General features: G+C 43.1%; 2 protein-coding genes across 2 annotated transcripts in view; both read right to left on the bottom strand.

Annotated features, from left to right (window-relative positions):
* LOC115143542 (bMERB domain-containing protein 1-like) overlaps positions 1-16,284 on the bottom strand; it is a 70,996-nt gene extending 54,712 nt beyond the window's left edge. The window contains exons 1-2 of the mRNA XM_065001466.1: positions 15,996-16,284; positions 9,614-9,734 (exon numbers count right to left, since the gene is read on the bottom strand). Coding sequence (XP_064857538.1) covers positions 9,614-9,734; positions 15,996-16,083 — 209 coding nt within the window. The 5' untranslated portion in view covers positions 16,084-16,284. The remainder of the gene's footprint in view (positions 1-9,613; positions 9,735-15,995) is intronic.
* A 539-nt stretch (positions 16,285-16,823) lies between these two features.
* LOC115123765 (mpv17-like protein) lies at positions 16,824-21,920 on the bottom strand. The gene is made up of 5 exons (XM_065001465.1): positions 21,838-21,920; positions 21,288-21,615; positions 20,990-21,060; positions 18,804-18,833; positions 16,824-18,572 (listed from the first exon to the last, which is right to left on the bottom strand). Exons 2-5 carry the CDS (start codon positions 21,589-21,591, stop codon positions 18,273-18,275), a joined length of 705 nt encoding a protein of 234 aa, XP_064857537.1. The 5' UTR covers positions 21,592-21,615; positions 21,838-21,920; the 3' UTR covers positions 16,824-18,272.
* Positions 21,921-22,638: the final 718 nt, after the last annotated feature.

Raw genomic sequence — 22,638 nt, 5'->3', positions numbered from 1 at the left:
TACAGTCTCTACAGTACAGTGGTGGTGGTGGTGATGATACAGTCTCTACAGTACAGTGGTGGTGGTGATGATATAGTCTCTACAGTACAGTGGTGGTGGTGATGATATAGTCTCTACAGTACAGTGGTGGTGGTGATGATATAGCCTCTACAGTACAGTAGTGGTGGTGATGATATAGTCTCTACAGTACAGTGGTAGTAGTGATGATATAGTCTCTACAGTACAGTGGTGGTAGTGGTGGTGATAGTCTCTACAGTACAGTGGTGGTGATAGTCTCTACAGTACAGTGGTGGTGGTGGTGATACAGTCTCTACAGTACAGTGGTGGTGATATAGTCTCTACAGTACAGTGGTGGTAGTGATGATATAGTCTCTACAGTACAATGGTGGTAGTGATGGTATAATCTCTACAGTACAGTGGTGGTGGTGGTGATACAGTCTCTACAGTACAGTGGTGGTGGTGGTGATACAGTCTCTACAGTACAGTGGTGGTGGTGATATAGTCTCTACAGTACAGTGGTGGTAGTGATGATATAGTCTCTACAGTACAATGGTGGTAGTGATGGTATAGTCTCTACAGTACAGTGGTGGTGGTGGTGGTGGTGGTGATACAGTCTCTACAGTACAGTGGTGGTGGTGATAGTCTCTACAGTACAGTGGTAGTGATGATATAGTCTCTACAGTACAGTGGTGGTAGTGATGATATAGTCTCTACAGTACAGTGGTGGTGGTGGTGATACAGTCTCTACAGTACAGTGGTGGTGGTGATGATATAGTCTCTACAGTACAGTGGTGGTGATTATATAGTCTCTACAGTACAGTGGTGGTGGTGATACAGTCTCTACAGTACAGTGGTGGTGGTGATGATACAGTCTCTACAGTACAGTGGTGGTGGTGGTGATGATACAGTCTCTACAGTACAGTGGTGGTGGTGATGATATAGTCTCTACAGTACAGTGGTGGTGGTGATGATATAGTCTCTACAGTACAGTGGTGGTGGTGATGATATAGCCTCTACAGTACAGTAGTGGTGGTGATGATATAGTCTCTACAGTACAGTGGTAGTAGTGATGATATAGTCTCTACAGTACAGTGGTGGTAGTGGTGGTGATAGTCTCTACAGTACAGTGGTGGTGATAGTCTCTACAGTACAGTGGTGGTGGTGGTGATACAGTCTCTACAGTACAGTGGTGGTGATATAGTCTCTACAGTACAGTGGTGGTAGTGATGATATAGTCTCTACAGTACAATGGTGGTAGTGATGGTATAATCTCTACAGTACAGTGGTGGTGGTGGTGATACAGTCTCTACAGTACAGTGGTGGTGGTGGTGATACAGTCTCTACAGTACAGTGGTGGTGGTGATATAGTCTCTACAGTACAGTGGTGGTAGTGATGATATAGTCTCTACAGTACAATGGTGGTAGTGATGGTATAGTCTCTACAGTACAGTGGTGGTGGTGGTGATACAGTCTCTACAGTACAGTGGTGGTGTTGGTGATACAGTCTCTACAGTACAGTGGTGGTGGTAGTGGTGATACAGTCTCTACAGTACAGTGGTGGTAGTGATGATATAGTCTCTACAGTACAGTGGTGGTGGTGGTGATATAGTCTCTACCATACAGTGGTGGTGGTGATATAGTCTCTACAGTACAGTGGTGGTAGTGATGATATAGTCTCTACAGTACAGTGGTAGTGATGATATAGTCTACAGTACAGTGGTAGTGATGATATAGTCTCTACAGTACAGTGGTGGTGGTGGTGGTGATATAGTCTCTACAGTACAGTGGTGGTAGTGATGATATAGTCTCTACAGTACAGTGGTAGTGATGATATAGTTTCTACAGTACAGTGGTAGTGATGATATAGTCTCTACAGTACAGTGGTGGTGGTGGTGGTGGTGATACAGTCTCTACAGTACGGTGGTGGTGGTGATATAGTCTCTACAGTACAGTGGTGGTGGTAGTGATGATATAGTCTCTACAGTACAGTGGTGGTGGTGGTGATACAGGCTCTACAGTACAGTGGTGGTGGTGGTGCTGATAGTCTCTACAGTACAGTGGTAGTGATGATATAGTCTCTACAGTACAGTGGTGGTAGTGATGATATAGTCTCTACAGTATAGTGGTGGTGGTGGTGATACAGTCTACAGTACAGTGGTGGTGGTGATGATATAGTCTCTACAGTACAGTGGTGGTGGTGATTATATATTCTCTACAGTACAGTGGTGGTAGTGATGATAGTCTCTACAGTACAGTGGTGGTGGTGGTGGTGATAAAGTCTCTACAGTACAGTGGTGGTGGTGATGATATAGTCTCTACAGTACAGTGGTGGTGATTATATAGTCTCTACAGTACAGTGGTGGTTGTGATACAGTCTCTACAGTACAGTGGTGGTGGTGATGATACAGTCTCTACAGTACAGTGGTGGTGGTGGTGATGATACAGTCTCTACAGTACAGTGGTGGTGGTGATGATATAGTCTCTACAGTACAGTGGTGGTGGTGATGATATAGTCTCTACAGTACAGTGGTGGTGGTGATGATATAGCCTCTACAGTACAGTAGTGGTGGTGATGATATAGTCTCTACAGTACAGTGGTAGTAGTGATGATATAGTCTCTACAGTACAGTGGTGGTAGTGGTGATACAGTCTCTACAGTACAGTGGTGGTGATAGTCTCTACAGTACAGTGGTGGTGGTGGTGATACAGTCTCTACAGTACAGTGGTGGTGATATAGTCTCTACAGTACAGTGGTGGTAGTGATGATATAGTCTCTACAGTACAATGGTGGTAGTGATGGTATAATCTCTACAGTACAGTGGTGGTGGTGGTGATACAGTCTCTACAGTACAGTGGTGGTGGTGGTGATACAGTCTCTACAGTACAGTGGTGGTGGTGATATAGTCTCTACAGTACAGTGGTGGTAGTGATGATATAGTCTCTACAGTACAATGGTGGTAGTGATGGTATAGTCTCTACAGTACAGTGGTGGTGGTGGTGATACAGTCTCTACAGTACAGTGGTGGTGTTGGTGATACAGTCTCTACAGTACAGTGGTGGTGGTAGTGGTGATACAGTCTCTACAGTACAGTGGTGGTAGTGATGATATAGTCTCTACAGTACAGTGGTGGTGGTGGTGATATAGTCTCTACAGTACAGTGGTGGTGGTGGTGATATAGTCTCTACAGTACAGTGGTGGTAGTGATGATATAGTCTCTACAGTACAGTGGTAGTGATGATATAGTCTCTACAGTACAGTGGTAGTGATGATATAGTCTCTACAGTACAGTGGTGGTGGTGGTGGTGATATAGTCTCTACAGTACAGTGGTGGTAGTGATGATATAGTCTCTACAGTACAGTGGTGGTAGTGATGATATAGTCTCTACAGTACAGTGGTAGTGATGATATAGTCTCTACAGTACAGTGGTGGTGGTGGTGGTGGTGATACAGTCTCTACAGTACAGTGGTGGTGGTGGTGGTGATATAGTCTCTACAGTACAGTGGTGGTGGTAGTGATGATATAGTCTCTACAGTACAGTGGTGGTGGTGGTGATACAGTCTTTACAGTACAGTGGTGGTGGTGGTGCTGATAGTCTCTACAGTACAGTGGTAGTGATGATATAGTCTCTACAGTACAGTGGTGGTAGTGATGATATAGTCTCTACAGTACAGTGGTGGTGGTGGTGATACAGTCTACAGTACAGTGGTGGTGGTGATGATATAGTCTCTACAGTACAGTGGTGGTGGTGATTATATATTCTCTACAGTACAGTGGTGGTAGTGATGATAGTCTCTACAGTACAGTGGTGGTGGTGGTGGTGATAAAGTCTCTACAGTACAGTGGTGGTGGTAGTGGTGATATAGTCTCTACAGTACAGTGGTGGTAGTGATGATATAGTCTCTACAGTACAGTGGTGGTGGTGATATAGTCTCTACAGTACAGTGGTGGTAGTGATGATATAGTCTCTACAGTACAGTGGTGGTGGTGATATAGTCTCTACAGTACAGTGGTGGTAGTGATGATATAGTCTCTACAGTACAGTGGTGGTGGTGGTGGTGATATAGTCTCTACAGTACAGTGGTGGTAGTGATGATATAGGCTCTACAGTACAGTGGTGGTGGTGGTGGTGATATAGTCTCTACAGTACAGTGGTGGTAGTGATGATATAGTCTCTACAGTACAGTGGTAGTGATGATATAGTCTCTACAGTACAGTGGTGGTAGTGATGATATAGTCTCTACCGTACAGTGGTGGTGGTGGTGATATAGTCTCTACAGTACAGTGGTGGTAGTGAGTATATAGTCTCTACAGTACAGTGGTGGTGGTAGTGATGAAATAGTCTCTACAGTACAGTGGTGGTGGTAGTGATGATATAGTCTCTACAGTACAGTGGTGGTGGTGGTGGTGGTGATACAGTCTCTACAGTACAGTGGTGGTGGTGATAGTCTCTACAGTACAGTGGTGGTGGTGGTGGTGATATAGTCTCTACAGTACAGTGGTGGTAGTGATGATATAGTCTCTACAGTACAGTGGTAGTGATGATATAGTCTCTACAGTACAGTGGTAGTGATGATATAGTCTCTACAGTACAGTGGTGGTGGTGGTGGTGATATAGTCTCTACAGTACAGTGGTGGTAGTGATGATATAGTCTCTACAGTACAGTGGGTGATGATATAGTCTCTACAGTACAGTGGTAGTGATGATATAGTCTCTACAGTACAGTGGTGGTGGTGGTGGTGTGATACAGTCTCTACAGTACAGTGGTGGTGGTGGTGGTGATATAGTCTCTACAGTACAGTGGTGGTGGTAGTGATGATATAGTCTCTACAGTACAGATGTCTCTACAGTACAGTGGTGGTGGTGGTGTACAGTGGTAGTGATGATATAGTCTCTACAGTACAGTGGTAGTGATGATATAGTCTCTACAGTACAGTGGTGGTGGTGGTGATACAGTCTACAGTACAGTGGTGGTGGTGATGATATAGTCTCTACAGTACAGTGGTGGTGGTGGTGGTGATAAAGTCTCTACAGTACAGTGGTGGTGGTAGTGGTGATATAGTCTCTACAGTACAGTGGTGGTAGTGATGATATAGTCTCTACAGTACAGTGGTGGTGGTGATATAGTCTCTACAGTACAGTGGTGGTAGTGATGATATAGTCTCTACAGTACAGTGGTGGTGGTGGTGGTGGTGGTGATAGTCTCTACAGTACAGTGGTGGTAGTGATGATATAGTCTCTACAGTACAGTGTTGGTGGTGGTGATACAGTCACTACAGTGGTGGTAGTGATGATATAGTCTCTACAGTACAGTGGTGGTGGTGGTGGTGATATAGTCTCTACAGTACAGTGGTGGTAGTGATGATATAGTCTCTACAGTACAGTGGTAGTGATGATATAGTCTCTACAGTACAGTGGTGGTAGTGATGATATAGTCTCTACCGTACAGTGGTGGTGGTGGTGATATAGTCTCTACAGTACAGTGGTGGTAGTGATGATATAGTCTCTACAGTACAGTGGTGGTGGTAGTGATGAAATAGTCTCTACAGTACAGTGGTGGTGGTAGTGATGATATAGTCTCTACAGTACAGTGGTGGTGGTGGTGGTGGTGATACAGTCTCTACAGTACAGTGGTGGTGGTGATAGTCTCTACAGTACAGTGGTAGTGATGATATAGTCTCTACAGTACAGTGGTGGTAGTGATGATATAGTCTCTACAGTACAGTGGTGGTAGTGATGATATAGTCTCTACAGTACAGTGGTGGTGGTGGTGATACAGTCTCTACAGTACAGTGGTGGTGGTGATGATATAGTCTCTACAGTACAGTGGTGGTGATTATATAGTCTCTACAGTACAGTGGTGGTGGTGATACAGTCTCTACAGTACAGTGGTGGTGGTGATGATACAGTCTCTACAGTACAGTGGTGGTGGTTGTGATGATACAGTCTCTACAGTACAGTGGTGGTGGTGATGATATAGTCTCTACAGTACAGTGGTGGTGGTGATGATATAGTCTCTACAGTACAGTGGTGGTGGTGATGATATAGCCTCTACAGTACAGTGGTGGTGGTGATGATATAGTCTCTACAGTACAGTGGTAGTAGTGATGCTATAGTCTCTACAGTATAGTGGTGGTAGTGGTGGTGATAGTCTCTACAGTACAGTGGTGGTGGTGATACAGTCTCTACAGTACAGTGGTGGTGATATAGTCTCTACAGTACAGTGGTGGTAGTGATGATATAGTCTCTACAGTACAGTGGTGGTGGTGGTGATACAGTCTCTACAGTACAGTGGTGGTGGTGGTGATACAGTCTCTACAGTACAGTGGTGGTGGTGATATAGTCTCTACAGTACAGTGGTGGTAGTGATGATATAGTCTCTACAGTACAATGGTGGTAGTGATGGTATAGTCTCTACAGTACAGTGGTGGTGGTGGTGATACAGTCTCTACAGTACAGTGGTGGTGGTGGTGGTGATACAGTCTCTACAGTACAGTGGTGGTGGTAGTGGTGATACAGTCTCTACAGTACAGTGGTGGTAGTGATGATATAGTCTCTACAGTACAATGGTGGTAGTGATGGTATAGTCTCTACAGTACAGTGGTGGTGGTGATGATATAGTCTCTACAGTACAGTGGTGGTGGTGATGATACAGTCTCTACAGTACAGTGGTGGTGGTGATGATACAGTCTCTACAGTACAGTGGTGGTGGTGATGATATAGTCTCTACAGTACAGTGGTGGTGGTGATGATATAGTCTCTACAGTACAGTGCTGGTGGTGATGATATAGTCTCTACAGTACAGTGGTGGTGGTGATGATATAGCCTCTACAGTACAGTGGTGGTGGTGATGATATAGTCTCTACAGTACAGTGGTAGTAGTGATGATATAGTCTCTACAGTACAGTGGTGGTAGTGATGATATAGTCTCTACAGTACAGTGGTGGTAGTGGTGGTGATAGTCTTTACATTACAGTGGTGGTGATAGTCTCTACAGTACAGTGGTGGTGGTGGTGATACAGTCTCTACAGTACAGTGGTGGTGATATAGTCTCTACAGTACAGTGGTGGTAGTGATGATATAGTCTCTACAGTACAATGGTGGTAGTGATGGTATAGTCTCTACAGTACAGTGGTGGTGGTGGTGATACAGTCTCTACAGTACAGTGGTGGTGGTGGTGATACAGTCTCTACAGTACAGTGGTGGTGGTGATGATATAGTCTCTACAGTACAGTGGTGGTGATTATATAGTCTCTACAGTACAGTGGTGGTGGTGATACAGTCTCTACAGTACAGTGGTGGTGGTGATGATACAGTCTCTACAGTACAGTGGTGGTGGTGGTGATGATACAGTCTCTACAGTACAGTGGTGGTGGTGATGATATAGTCTCTACAGTACAGTGGTGGTGGTGATGATATAGCCTCTACAGTACAGTGGTGGTGGTGATGATATAGTCTCTACAGTACAGTGGTAGTAGTGATGCTATAATCTCTACAGTATAGTGGTGGTAGTGGTGGTGATAGTCTCTACAGTACAGTGGTGGTGATATAGTCTCTACAGTACAGTGGTGGTAGTGATGATATAGTCTCTACAGTACAGTGGTGGTGGTGGTGATACAGTCTCTACAGTACAGTGGTGGTGGTGGTGATACAGTCTCTACAGTACAGTGGTGGTGGTGATATAGTCTCTACAGTACAGTGGTGGTAGTGATGATATAGTCTCTACAGTACAATGGTGGTAGTGATGGTATAGTCTCTACAGTACAGTGGTGGTGGTGGTGATACAGTCTCTACAGTACAGTGGTGGTGGTGGTGGTGATACAGTCTCTACAGTACAGTGGTGGTGGTAGTGGTGATACAGTCTCTACAGTACAGTGGTGGTAGTGATGATATAGTCTCTACAGTACAATGGTGGTAGTGATGGTATAGTCTCTACAGTACAGTGGTGGTGGTGATGATATAGTCTCTACAGTACAGTGGTGGTGGTGATGATACAGTCTCTACAGTACAGTGGTGGTGGTGATGATATAGTCTCTACAGTACAGTGGTGGTGGTGATGATATAGTCTCTACAGTACAGTGGTGGTGGTGATGATATAGTCTCTACAGTACAGTGCTGGTGGTGATGATATAGTCTCTACAGTACAGTGGTAGTAGTGATGATATAGTCTCTACAGTACAGTGGTGGTAGTGATGATATAGTCTCTACAGTACAGTGGTGGTAGTGGTGGTGATAGTCTCTACAGTACAGTGGTGGTGATAGTCTCTACAGTACAGTGGTGGTGGTGGTGATACAGTCTCTACAGTACAGTGGTGGTAGTGATGATATAGTCTCTACAGTACAGTGGTGGTAGTGATGATATAGTCTCTACAGTACAATGGTGGTAGTGATGGTATAGTCTCTACAGTACAGTGGTGGTGGTGGTGATACAGTCTCTACAGTACAGTGGTGGTGGTGGTGATACAGTCTCTACAGTACAGTGGTGGTGATATAGTCTCTACAGTACAGTGGTGGTAGTGATGATATAGTCTCTACAGTACAGTGGTGGTGGTGGTGATACAGTCTCTACAGTACAGTGGTGGTGGTGGTGATACAGTCTCTACAGTACAGTGGTGGTGGTAGTGGTGATACAGTCTCTACAGTACAGTGGTGGTAGTGATGATATAGTCTCTACAGTACAATGGTGGTAGTGATGGTATAGTCTCTACAGTACAGTGGTGGTGGTGGTGATACAGTCTACAGTACAGTGGTGGTGGTGGTGATACAGTCTCTACAGTACAGTGGTGGTGATATAGTCTCTACAGTACAGTGGTGGTAGTGATGATATAGTCTCTACAGTACAATGGTGGTAGTGATGGTATAGTCTCTACAGTACAGTGGTGGTGGTGATGATACAGTCTCTACAGTACAGTGGTGGTGGTGGTGATACAGTCTCTACAGTACAGTGGTGGTGGTAGTGGTGATACAGTCTCTACAGTACAGTGGCTTATGTGTATGGGTGTCATTATTTTCAAGGGTCCCAAAGAGTCTACGTACTCTCTTTACTGTACATAATACATTCACCCACTCTTGGAAGAAAATGGAAATTCAATGTATCTATTCCAATGAGCTTCTCTATTATTCAAATCCAACACGTCTTCGTGTCTCCTGACCCCTCCTGTCTCAGCCTCCAGTATTTATGCTGCAATAGTTTGTGTCGGGGGGCTAGGGTCAGTCGGTTAAATCTGGAATATTTCTTCTGTCTTATCCGATGTCCTGTGTGAATTTAAGTATGATCTCTCTGTCTCCTTTCTTTCTTTCTTTCTTTCTTTCTTTCTTTCTTTCTTTCTTTCTTTCTTTCTTTCTTTCTTTCTTTCTTTCTTTCTTTCTTTCTTTCTTTCTTTCTTTCTTTCTTTCTTTCTCGCTCTCTCTGAGGACATGAGCCCTAGGACCATGCCTCAGGACTACCTGGCCTGATGGCTCCTTGCTGTCCCTAGTCCACCTGGTCGTACTGCTGCTCCAGTTTCAACTGTTCTGCCAGTGGCTATGGAACCCTGACCTATTCACCGGACGATTAAAGCCTCAGTCTGTAATTATTGTATCGTGGTGTTGATGGTCTCTGTACAGTACTCACATAAAGCGCAGTTCGGACTCCCTCCTCACCAGCACCTCCCTGAGGCGCTGGATGCGAGCCATCTCCACTTCGATCTCATCTGGAGACATGATGCTCTCCGCCATGGACACATCTGACTGACCTGGAGGGAGAGAGGGAACTTTGTGCTTTAACACTATTGTGAGTTACAACATTCTAACACATCGGGAGAAGGGAGGGATTTCTAAATATTTCATTCTTAAATATTTCAATAGATCATTCATAAAATACCAATGCAATACCTACTTCTGAACTTCAGAACCAAAGGGCCTATTCTATTGTTGCCACCATCAAATAGTCTGAAGAGGAGACCTATTCCCTCCTTCCTCTGACTTAAAGAGCAGTACATGGAATCACAATGGACTTGGTCCTGCCAAGCATTCCTGCTTTACTGTCTAGCCTTGCCTATTATTCCCCTTCCTTTATCCAGTACAATGCCCAAGGCTTGTTTGGCAGATTTATTTTACAGTAATACAACACTACTCCCTGCTCTATCCAACGTCCTAATTATGAATGTGACGCTCGAGTAAGTCAAGGGACACGATACGCATAGTAAATTATCTGAAATGTAAATGACACCAGGAATTTCTCTCTTGACTAAATGAAAATCAGTATTGCTTTTGAGCTGTCTTTTTCAAGTCTGACTCACACACTGTCAAAGTGCTTCTTGGCAAACCTAGACAAGTCCAGATGATAGCTAAGGTATGTGTCATTGTGTCTCACAGTACCCACCTAAAAGGAATAGAAAAGGTTCTAGTAAAATGGCTGATGACTAAGAAAGAAGTAGCTGACGACCTTAAATTCGATGCCAGATGCTCAGGCACTCTGGTGTGACGCTCGCTGAATCAAGAGCATAAAAAGACATAATGGAAGGAGTCTTTGACTCTGAGTATTAGTGAGGCTTTGGAAGGGCTGAAGGGTTGATGTCTTGAAGGCAGTGGTTGTGTCTCAAAAGGCACCCTATTCCCCATTTAGTGCATTATATAGCGAATAGAAAGCCATTTGGGATGCAGTCAGTGGGAAGGGCCTCAAGTCAAAGAGATGAGAGAAATCTGATACTGGTACTGACATAGATCAATGACCTGGAGTAACTCTTCACCGATTGGACTAATACACCCTGAGCCGGGGCCAATGACCTCACAAAGCCACCTATTCAACCAATAGCAATCAAAGACCGGACACAGCAACACAGTGAAGCCAATAGAAATGCAAACTGATGGAATAATAAACCTATATTGCTAGTCACTAATGCAGCGTTCAAGTGCTATTGGAGTTATCGTGAGCTCCTAGTGGGAAATTTCACTTTAATAACCCTCCAAGTGGGACACTTGGAGAAAATGTTGTTTGCTGAGTTGTGACGTTTCACCACAACCTTTCACCCTTTGAACCAAAAGATGGCAACAAATTTGTTTTTGACAATTACAACCTTATCAATATGGAGAATGTAGTTAGTTTCACCATATTGTCAATGCTAAATAAGCTAACTGACTTTATTATTAGCAATGTTAGCTAGCTAAATCTTTATTGGTTAAAGAATTGTTCCGACTTCAACACAATCATGTCAGACTTACGACTTCCCATTTTCCACCAGCACGTGAAGCCAGCATAAGCAACTGAATGATCATCGCAATCCCAATGTCAACCAACTGAACACACTACTAACAATAATCCTAGGCTTCTCCAATGTGTAACCTATGTCAGCAAGAAAGCAACCTGATTTAATAAACACATATTTCAGTCAATAGCACTAAGCCACAGAACAATCATCACGCTACCATTGTCAGATAGAGTGCATAATTCACAGGAGGCTGCTGTAGGGAGAACGGCTCATAATGACAGCCGGAGTACGACTCACAGGAGGCTGCTGAAGGGAGAACGGCTCATAATGACAGCCGGAGTACGACTCACAGGAGGCTGCTGTAGGGAGAACGGCTCATAATGACAGCCGGAGTACGACTCACAGGAGGCTGCTGAAGGGAGAACGGCTCATAATGACAGCCGGAGTACGACTCACAGGAGGCTGCTGTAGGGAGAACGGCTCATAATGACAGCCGGAGTACGACTCACAGGAGGCTGCTGTAGGAGAACGGCTCATAATGACAGCCGGAGTACGACTCACAGGAGGCTGCTGTAGGGAGAACGGCTCATAATGACAGCCGGAGTACGACTCACAGGAGGCTGCTGTAGGGAGAACGGCTCATAATGACAGCCGGAGTACGACTCACAGGAGGCTGCTGTAGGGAGAACGGCTCATAATGACAGCTGGAGTACGACTCACAGGAGGCTGCTGTAGGGAGAACGGCTCATAATGACAGCCGGAGTACGACGGAAATGGAATGGCTTTAAACATCTGGAATCCATGTGTTGGATGTATTTGTTACCATTCCACTGATTCCGCTCCAGTCATTACCACGAGCCCGTCCTCCCCAATTAAAGGTTCCACCAACCTCCTGTGGCATAGGCCTAGGGGGCAACCACCTACCCTCTGTCACACCTTGGACACATCCATTGTAAACTATAGCCTCCCATCCCCCACTAGGCAGGATATAAATATTTCACTCAGGGTTAGAAGGACGTACTGTACAGTACTGCTGGGAGACAGGCCTTCCAGACAGATTTTCTCTATGGAGAGAGACAGGCTACGAGTCCAGAATGGTGAACTGACTGTTCTGTGACTCCTCAACCAACTACTGGTAATGCTATCCATCCAGAGACCTTTACAATGTGCTAATGTGGAGGCAGGACACTTAAAGACAATCGACAAAAGGGAAAGTAGTGGCATTACAAATCTTGGAAATAACTAACAAAAAATGATGTCACCTCAATTTTGTCCCTCTATTGTTTTTCTTTGCCTGGATGAGATTTTGACATTCGTTTGAGTCACTGTTTTTGTCTAAGAGAAATGTAACAAGAATCGAAATTGCATCCTGTGACTGTTCATAGCTGATGAGATGCAATGCTTAGCTTTACGTCGAGTCCATGAATAAAAAGTAGCGGCCCAGTGTTTTCCCTGCTGTGGTAACCGCAGCATGAAAACAATGCTGATACCCACATAGTTGTCTCTGCAGTCAATAACACAGTGTGGTAAACTGTGGAGGATTTATACCAAGTGGATTCTTTCTCTCTACCCCTCACTGCTCTTTCTTTCTACCATTCTCTCCCCTGCTACTCTTTCTACCTCACACAAAGACACACACACACACACACACATTTTGCTGCTGACTGTCAATAGGACCGAGCCACACAAAATTATGATGGCAGAGAGCCAGGTCTGTAATGAATAACACACAAAGGATCTCAACTGCCGACTGCTCTGAGCCGAGGAAGTTATCTTAACGCAGTACATACTCAGTCAGCACACACTCCCGTACTCAGTAGTCCACATTCAGCCATCAGCAGGATTAGAGAGGAGGAAGTTATTTTAACGCAGTACATACTCAGTCAGCACACACTCCCGTACTCAGTAGTCCACATTCAGCCATCAGCAGGGTTAGAGAGGAGGAAGTTATCTTAACGCAGTACATGCTCAGTCAGCACACACTCCCGTACTCAGTAGTCCACATTCAGCCATCAGCAGGGTTAGAGAGGAGGAAGTTATCTTAACGCAGTACATGCTCAGTCAGCACACACTCCCGTACTCAGTAGTCCACATTCAGCCATCAGCAGGGTTAGAGAGGAGGAAGTTATCTTAACGCAGTACATTCTCAGTCAGCACACACTCCCGTACTCAGTAGTCCACATTCAGCCATCAGCAGGGTTAGAGAGGAGGAAGTTATCTTAATGCAGTACATGCTCAGTCAGCACACACTCCCGTACTCAGTAGTCCACATTCAGCCATCAGCAGGGTTAGAGAGGAGGAAGTTATCTTAACGCAGTACATGCTCAGTCAGCACACACTCCCGTACTCAGTAGTCCACATTCAGCCATCAGCAGGGTTAGAGAGGAGGAAGATACTGCTCATGGGGGTCTTCAGATAAACTCCTGGATACATGGTAAATGTTAAGTATGGAAGGCTGAGGCTCTGTTCCAACGCACACAGCACCATACCAATTAGTATGAAGCAATGTATTGGGCATGCATTCTTCGTGGTATGCTAGTGTGGGCACCATGGAAGGCAGCATTGAAAGACAAAGTAAGAATCGTGCTAAACCTACTACAGGGAAACAGACACAGTGTGAACTACAGATAGAACTGTATCCAAAAGCAGAAGCCAAAATAATAATAACTCGTATAGCTGAAATTTAAAGGCAATGTTCCCGCGTTCGTGGTAATACGCTGTATATGTCGGCTCAATCGGAAAATACCTTGACATTTTAATGCAGATCTTCCGCGATACGGATTGAATCCAGCTCTAAATCTATACAGTAACAGCATCATTTGATCCTCCCCAGTCCCCACAGTCACTATTAGAAGAAATACCAGGCTTCCCTATCAATGTAGCTTCACTGTCATCACTGGCAGAGCCAAGCTAGTTATTAACCCAATGTAATCAAACTAATTGCATTACAACAAGCTGCCTAATCAATAGCCTGAACATCTGTTTATCAATCAACTGATCAGCATAATGAGAGCCTTGACATAAGGAGGAGGGTGGACAGATGTCTGCTTGATGAGGAGAAGCAGAGCTGTAATGTGAATATTATCTGCGTAGCAGCCACTTCAGGGTTATGTTCATTCGGGCATGCAATGGATAAAAAAAAAAAGGGTTTGTAATGGATAACGAACATGAGCTTTTCTTATTGTACAAAGTCTGGTAGCCCCTCCCTGTTCCAGTCTGCTTTCCTCCTAATGAACAGGGCCCAGAAGTACTGTGTTAATTGTAATGTTCCCCACTGTGTTTTAGTATCCAGCTATGCGTCTCCCAACACAGATGGAAGTTGAAAGTTGTAACACACAAGGAGGAACCAGGGGAAGGGAATGATGAATAGGTGTGTGTGTGTGTCTGTCTCTGTGTGTGTGTGTGTGGGGGGGGGGGGGGGGGAGGGAATGGGAACAGATAGTCTATCTCTAAAAATAGATGCAGTCTTATTCCATTCATATTCATGAGCTGAAGAATTCATCTCGGACTTTCTGCACCCCACTCTCCTCTCGTCTCTCTTTTTCATTCCTATTCTAACAATGGAACTAATGAAGAGGACACTCAAAGAATATATTATTCCAAGATCCAATGGGCTGATTTCTGTTGAAAGTTTGATTCAGGCTGTTATGGTCAAATAGCACAGGAAGACATTGTGAGCATCTGAATGTAGATAAACACTTATAATTGCAGTTAGGCCTATACAGATGTCACACAGACAGCCCTACACAAAATAGACAGTGAAACATGACTACCAGTATAAGTCATGTGAATATTGAACTTAACCCCGTAGGTGTATGAGGCTGACTCATGACAGGATTCCCTGCTGTGGATCTCTGGTTACATAAAGCACACAATATGACCTCTTGTTAGGACTATGTCAATTCTGACCTCTGACCTCTCACCTCTGTTTACCCCCCAGGACCCTCTTTATGTCTGTATTATTAGACATATATCATACTGTTCTGATGACAGCTTCGTGGCACTAGCCTAGCCTACCCATAATATCACAAATAGATACCAGTAAAATGAAGAACAATGAACAATGCATGTCATATAAACAACATTACTGAAACATGTATCTATAATGCATTGATATCTTACTGATAAAAAAAAGGATGAAAACGAGAAGGATGAAAATCTCTTGCCTGTCTCTACTGTTTGTTTCTATCATCTTTCCTGCTGGTATCAGTGCTGGTGATGCTGGTATTGACTCACACACTCACAGCCCGGCAGGTAGGCTTCTAGCTTGTTCTACCCTGCTGCATCCATCGACTGGAGGGGGTGCAGTTCAATATATTAGAAGACCCAGTCAGACAACTTTGGAATGTACAGTCAGCTGAAAGTGAAGACCTGGGCATATGTCAGTCCTTATTTAGTGTTATGGAAATAGGCTAGTAGATATGGGGCATTACATATGTGTATACATTTCGGGGCTCCTCTCCTTTGTGCTATTGTAATATATACTGTTAATACAGTGGGTAAGCTATTGTGAATGAGAAAGATCTTCTCAAATAGTAATGATATGGTTATTATCAGTGAATAACTGGTCAAATGCACCTCCAAAATGCATTGAAAGCAACGCTCATGCATGGAGATGTCTCCAGTCCATTTTCAAGGCACTGGGAATGACATTCAGGCAACAATAAAGATGCACGGACTCATTGCAATTAACGGGTGTTGTTTTGCATCGCAACATCCTCTATCTGAAACCACATGCTTTATTCTGCACAGAGCAATAACCACTATAACAGGCCAAAACGTTACTTTGCAATGAATGACGCTCACCTTTGTCTTTTGTCCATTCCGTTTCCGATACAGAGCCGTAGCTCTTCAATGAGCGCTCGGTATCAGAAATTGATTTCTTAAATTCCATAGCTGGAATTGATTTATGATACACTTTGAGTTTAATGGGTTGTGGAAGGTGCGTTAAAATCCTATATTGAGTTCTGCTCTTGTTTTCCTTTCAGGATAAATCAGTTTCGCCGATACGAAGGCACCACGGAGCCGAGACGTTGAGCATCTTTATTTAAGCTTACAAATTCCTCGATGTGTGGTACACGGTACACAGATGGATGCAGAGCGCACGCGCATTGCGAACCGGAGAATGGGAGAAAAACGGCACCGAGCTTGCATTGAAACAGTGTCATATTTGTCAAATACAAAGCTGGAAATCGACATTTTCTATACATTTCTATTAGTTTTCCATAAAATTATTTATTAGAAGAATTTCTAGCAATAGCATTTTTTTCAATGAAGATGTCAAGATATCACTAGGCCTAGGTGCTGAATATGTGGAGCAGAAGGCTTACATTTATAGGAAAATGTTTCACTAATACAGTATCACTCTCGAAATAGCAAGTCCTTCAAACGAGTGAATGTCAAAGAACTGAAGATACTCTAGGGCTATGCATGGACGCTGAGTAGCCAGAGCAGGTGGGACCCTGTTAGGGGTCTGTTCAATATGGCTCTGACGTGATGACTCATTTCACGCTGTTGAACCTATAGGCTGTTGCTATGTTGATGCACATGACTGGGCCAATAATCAGTTTCACTTGGACGTTTTTGATGTGTAAAATAAATGTGTTAAGAGATTAATTACAAAAGAGAATAGACCAGCATTGATGATGTTTTAATTTACAATAATAAATATATTAAATCTGAGGCAAGATTAGTCTCACAATAGACTTGGATTGATGTGCACCAATAGGCCTACATTCAAAATATGTAGGAAAATATCATATGAATCATATTACAATGTATAACAATTGTGTACTAGTAGAAATAGAAATACAGATATGTTTTTAGATTGATCCCACAGATAAAAACAATTAAATATAGCCCTATAGTACCGACAGGTACATAATGCCCTGCTAAACATTATGTACTAGTTGGATCATGTACAGACATGATAGGAAATATAATATATATCATGACAACAGCAGTGGTTTCAGTGTTCTCCACACAATATCTACTGTAATCCCAGTTATTCAGACATACAGTACAATTGAATCCTCCCAAGTTCCCACAATCACTATTCGAAGAAATACCAGGCTCCCCTATCAATTTAGCTTCACTGTCATCACTGCCAGAGCCAAGCCAGACACATACTCTAATTAACCCAGTATAATCACAATAATCGCATTAAAACAAGCTGCCTAATCAATACCCTGAACATCTGTTTATTAATCAACTGGTCAGCATAATGAGAGCCTTGACAGAAGAAGGAGGAGGAGGAGGGTGGACGCAGATTCTGAGGGGAAGCAGATCTGTGATGTGAATATCATCTGCGTAGGAGCCACTTCAGAGTTATGTTCATTCAGGACGTGCAATGGAAAATCTTTTCAAACATTTTTTAACGGATAATAATATCAAGCAAAAATCTATATCGAGCATTGATTATCAACTATTGTAAATAGTATTAACATATGTATCTACTACTATAGATTGGATAAATTATTAATGTTGTCAGAAATATGTTATGTTTGACAGGAGATAGGAAACAAACAAATAACAAGATTCGTGAATCACTATGACTCAATGCTAATTGGAAATGCACACTCATTCCTTCAGACATCAGAGATAAGAGCAGAACATTTAAAATAGCCTACATTGTACAACACATTGTACAACACACTGATTTTACAAGTTGTCTGTCAAGAGGGGGAGAGAGAGAGAGAGAGATATAGAGAGAGATGGAGAAAGGGGAAGATAAGTGCAGTAGTACAAGCACTTCCATGTTCAAGTATGGTTTGTTAAAGAATTCTGGATCCAATTGTTATCAATAACAATTTCAATAAATACAAAGCCCCTTTGTATAGCAATACGTTACACCCTGCCGACATCTTGTGCAGTAGCATAGCACATTGGAATTGAACGTTTCAAGATGAGAACATTTTGAGATATAAGATTCATACATAGACAGTATTCTTATCTGAAGGTTCTATAGAACTAGCATCTACCAGAGATTCATTTTGAGTCTGTGCTTGTCTGTGGTCCCCTCTCCTGGCTGGGTGTTGTGTCAGTTTGTGCGCCCTTGTTCAAACTAGCCTCCACCTCCTTTGTTCATGCTTGGTCATCCTGCTTAACAGTGGGTGTTTGTGTCTCCTCTTTGGGGCTTGGGTTCTCCGGTTTGGGTCCTTCTGTGCCTAGTTTGGGCCCTGTCTGGTCCACTTTGGGCCCTAGTTTCTCCGCTTCAGACTCTGTCGTCGTATCCTGTTTTGGAGGAAACATCCATGCGAGGGCGGCGTTAGCCGTGCCGTCCCCACTCTGACGTGAGAAACACAGGAAGGTGGCCCAGACGAAGGCACAGCACCCTGCGAAGGTGGTCCGCATGTACAGAGGCACCATGGAAAAGTTCAGGAACTAGGAGAGAGGGGAAGGAAGAGATGAGGGGAGAGGAGGACGTGTGGGAGGTAGGTGAGAGAGCAAAGTCTTGTTCATTGTACATTTGTAAATGTTCATGGAATACAGTAAATATATCATGAAACCATAATGATTGACATTGTTCAAGTTAGTAGTACTGGGTGGACAGAATGTGTGTGTTCAAGGCTTTCAGATACATTAAGATATGATTAAACAAAGACAGTCATTTACCTGCATGAATGGCCAGAACATGAGTCCAGTCTGCAAGAGAAAAGCATAGCAACCATTACAAGATCAGACTTCGTCCATGTTTTTAGATTTTGGGCTGTTTTAGACAGTGTCGTCCGGGTTAGGGGAGGGTTGGCGGCTGGGAAGTCCTTGTCCCATCGCGCTCTAGCGACTCCTTGTGGTGGGCCTGACGCATGCACACTGACTTTGGTTGCCAGCTGTACGGTGTTTCCTCCGACACATTGGTGCGGCTGGCTTCCGGGTTAAGAGAGCAGTGTGTCAAGAAGCAGGTCAGCTTGACGGAGTCGTGTTTCAGAGGACGCATGGCTCTCGACCGTCGCCTCTCCCGAGTCCGTATGGGAGTTGCAGCGATGGGACAAGACTGTAACTACCAATTGGATATCACGAAATTGGAGCGAAAAAAGGGGTGAAAAGTACCTCCCTCCCCCCAAAAAAAGAATGAAAAAAAGAAGTGGGGCTGACTATATGTGATTAAGTGAAAATCTTACACGCAAAATGCATTGTAGGCCACAGTCAAAGATGGCGGAAACAATTTTGACAGTTTGTGCAGGATTTTCTTTTGCATAGTCTAGATATGTTTCTGCTTATAATTTTCGACATTTTGGTAGGCTATTTGTTAGTCAACTTGTCTATAATTAGATACATTCAGCTTCCTTCTGTCATTATATGTTGCCCTAGAAGACTAAATAAATCCTTGCTCACCAGAATGTCATAAATCGGTAGAATGAATGCTTCAATCTAGTTGACATCAGTAAATTTCTCTGTCATCTTCTTTCACGTAGCAAAGATGTTTAGGGACCGGGGATAAAACGCAATATGTCAACAAAAAAACGAAATGGGAAAGATTTTCTGTGCAAAATGTCCAAATGGAATCAGTTTGACTGGTTGTAAAGAAATAGAAAGCTGTGAAAACGACCCAACATGTTTCTAATAAGATTGCAGTTAGGCTTGCATATTTTATGTGGTTGAAATATTAAGATTTTATGACGCTGATAAAGATACCACCTCTACAGATGATATCTAACTGACCATTCACATTCTCTCAAGATGCTGAAAAAAATAAATCATATTTCTCCACTCCTGTCCCCAAGTCAACATTTTGCCTACATGGTGTATTATTTTACTGCAAGAAAATATTATTCTGCAGTAGTTAATATTAAAGCTATGTGAGAGGTTATCAGTGATGTAAAGTACTTAAGTAAAAATACTTGAAAGTAGTACTTATATAGTTTTTTGGGGCATCTGTACTTTACATTACTATTTATATTTTTGACTACTTTCACTTCTCTACATTCCTACAGAAAATAATGTACTTTTTCTACATACATTTTCGTTGACACTCAAAAGTACTTGTTACATTTTGAATGCTTAGCAGGACAGGAAATTTGTCAAATTCACGCACTTATCAACATAATAAGTCATGGTCATCCCTACTGCCTCTGATCTGGCGGACTCAGTAAACACACATGCTTCATTTGTAAATGATGTTGGAATGTTGGAGTGTGCCTCTGGCTATCTGTAAATAAATAAAAAATAAGAAAATTGTGCTTATTGGTTTGCTTATTAAAAGGAATGTGAAATGATTTATACTTTTATTTAAGTAAGTACATTTACACTTAAGTATTTTCTAAACCAAACACTTTTAATCAAGTAGATCTTTACTCAAGTATGACAACTGGGTACTTCTTCAACCACTGGAGGTATAGACCTACAGTCAGACAGATTTTTTGTAACCTTTATTTAACCAGGTAAGTCAGTAGAGAACAAAATCTTATTTTCAATAATGGCCTCGGAACAGTGGGTAGAACGACAGATGTTTACCTTTTTAGCTCGGGGATTCGAGCTTGCAACCTTTCTAGTTACTAATCCAACGCTCTAACCACTAGGCTACCTGCCGCCCCGAGTTCAGGTTCCATTTAACCCATCTGAACAGAGGCTATAGTTCCCTTGAACTTCCTTATTTAAAGTCCCCGTCTTGTGACTATCGAATTTGTATAGCGCCTCACAATCATCACGCATGACATAGTCGGTACAGCGGGTTATAAGTCAACCTGCGCATCGCTACTGAGTAGTGGCAGGGTTTATTCCTAACCAACTGACCTGACCAGTAAAACAGGGCCCTATAACGGAAGGCATGATTGGAATTTCTCTTCAGACTATATACTCACCTTATAAGTATTCAGGAACTTCTCCCTCCAGTCCTGGAAAATGTCCTCTTTGCCCTCTAAGAAACTCACCCCTAGGGAGAACACAGCTCAGTGTGTTTAGTCAAATATCTATTAGCCTACATTTAGAGACAATTGACTTGAATGGCTACTTTATTTGGTTGAAACCAACATTAGTAGGTTTTAAATATCCGATGTGTCATTTATGGAGCTCACATCTGTTCAAGTCTTTCACGTGACCTCAGTTAGGCCTACATACAGACAGATAGAGTGAACTTTGTTCTCGGTCGCTCTGACTAACCTGTGTAGAATACACTAGTGGCCAGAGGGGCGGCTGTGGTCTGGTCCAAGAAAAGTTTACTCACAACCATCCTGACCGAATTCCCGGGAAATCTGCGCTCCAAAAACCGCATCCAGAAGAAGTTAAAGTTGCCATGGAAACTGAAAGCGACCACTGCCACATTGCGTGTGTGCCTCCAGTCCATTTTTTCATTGCGCGAGAACAACTGGTGAACGAAATCCCCACCGGCAAACAGGCAACGGTAGAGGGTTACGTTGGTAAACCACGGAAACTTTTTGACGTGTTTTATGAATGCCTTTCTCATGTTGTCGAAATCGGAATACAGAACCTTGAATAGAATATGACAAATAAAACGAGATCGATATCGAGCAGTTGATGGATGGAGGTCTTCGTCGTCTTCTGTCTGAAAAGCCCATTTGTTATCTCTCACTCACACATAGGCCTATCGCATTTCGAATGTAACATACATTTCAATTATATTTTGACAAAATATCAACGAATTTCACAAAATAAGCCTAGGCTAAATGAACGTAAAGCAACAGCATAATACTTGCGGGAATCCAGCAGAGGGGTTTCGTGCGTAAAATCCGAAACTTCAAGTGACACCATAGCGCCGTACTGAATTCTGCATAGAATGGGAACGCCCCCCCGTGACGTAAAATCAGAGCAGAAAGACACCATATCCAGGAGGAGCTTATTGGCTCTGTAATTTACAGTCCAGCACACAGATCTCAAGCAGACGATCATTTAAAGATGATATCTTTAGTCGACAATGAACCTTAATAATAGAATACGATTTTTATCTTAAATGTTATAAAATGCACTAAACCCATAATGTGCACTGTGCAAAGCCAACTGAGTTTTTCAATGCTATACAACACCAGTCTCCACTGTAAAATGTGCAGAATAAAAATATAGACAGCAGGAAATGTGACTTTTTGCTAATCTTTACTTTCGTCTCCTTCTGTTCCCGAAACAGTCTTTCAAACTCAGCTTTCAGCTCATACTGCTTCTGCACACCTCTGTCCACCTCTGCTTTCAGCTCGTATTGCTTTTGCATGTCCACTTCTGCTTTCAGCTCATTTCGTTCCTGGTTCTGTTCAGGTCTGTTTTCAGCTCATGTAGTTCCTGGGGGACACACAGACAACATACATGACTACAGAAAGTACTGTATTAATATAAATTAAGTTTCTAATGGTACAGCCAGAATAGGACTGGCAACCATCTGAGCCTACATTTCTGCCCACTGTGCTTCTGCTTCTTTTGGTCATGAAGTGGACCAAAGCGCAGCGTGATGAGCCTACATTTTATTTTATTTTAAATGAATGTCACCAACAAAACAAGGCCATGA

This window comes from Oncorhynchus nerka, linkage group LG15 (assembly GCF_034236695.1).
Source record: "Oncorhynchus nerka isolate Pitt River linkage group LG15, Oner_Uvic_2.0, whole genome shotgun sequence".
Taxonomy (NCBI): Eukaryota; Metazoa; Chordata; class Actinopteri; order Salmoniformes; family Salmonidae; genus Oncorhynchus; species Oncorhynchus nerka.
Note: the sequence above shows the minus strand (reverse complement) of the source record. Positions and strands in the feature narration are given on the sequence as shown.

Coding starts and splice junctions, on each gene's coding strand:
- LOC115123765 (XM_065001465.1), bottom strand. CDS start 21,591: ATGAGAAAGGCATTCATAAAACACGTCAAAAAGTTTCCGTGGTTTACC. Junction 21,061..21,287: donor CACTAGTGTATTCTACACAG/GTTAGTCAGAGC, acceptor TGTTCTCCCTAG/GGGTGAGTTTCTTAGAGGGC. Junction 18,573..18,803: donor TGTTCTGGCCATTCATGCAG/GTAAATGACTGT, acceptor CCTCTCTCCTAG/TTCCTGAACTTTTCCATGGT.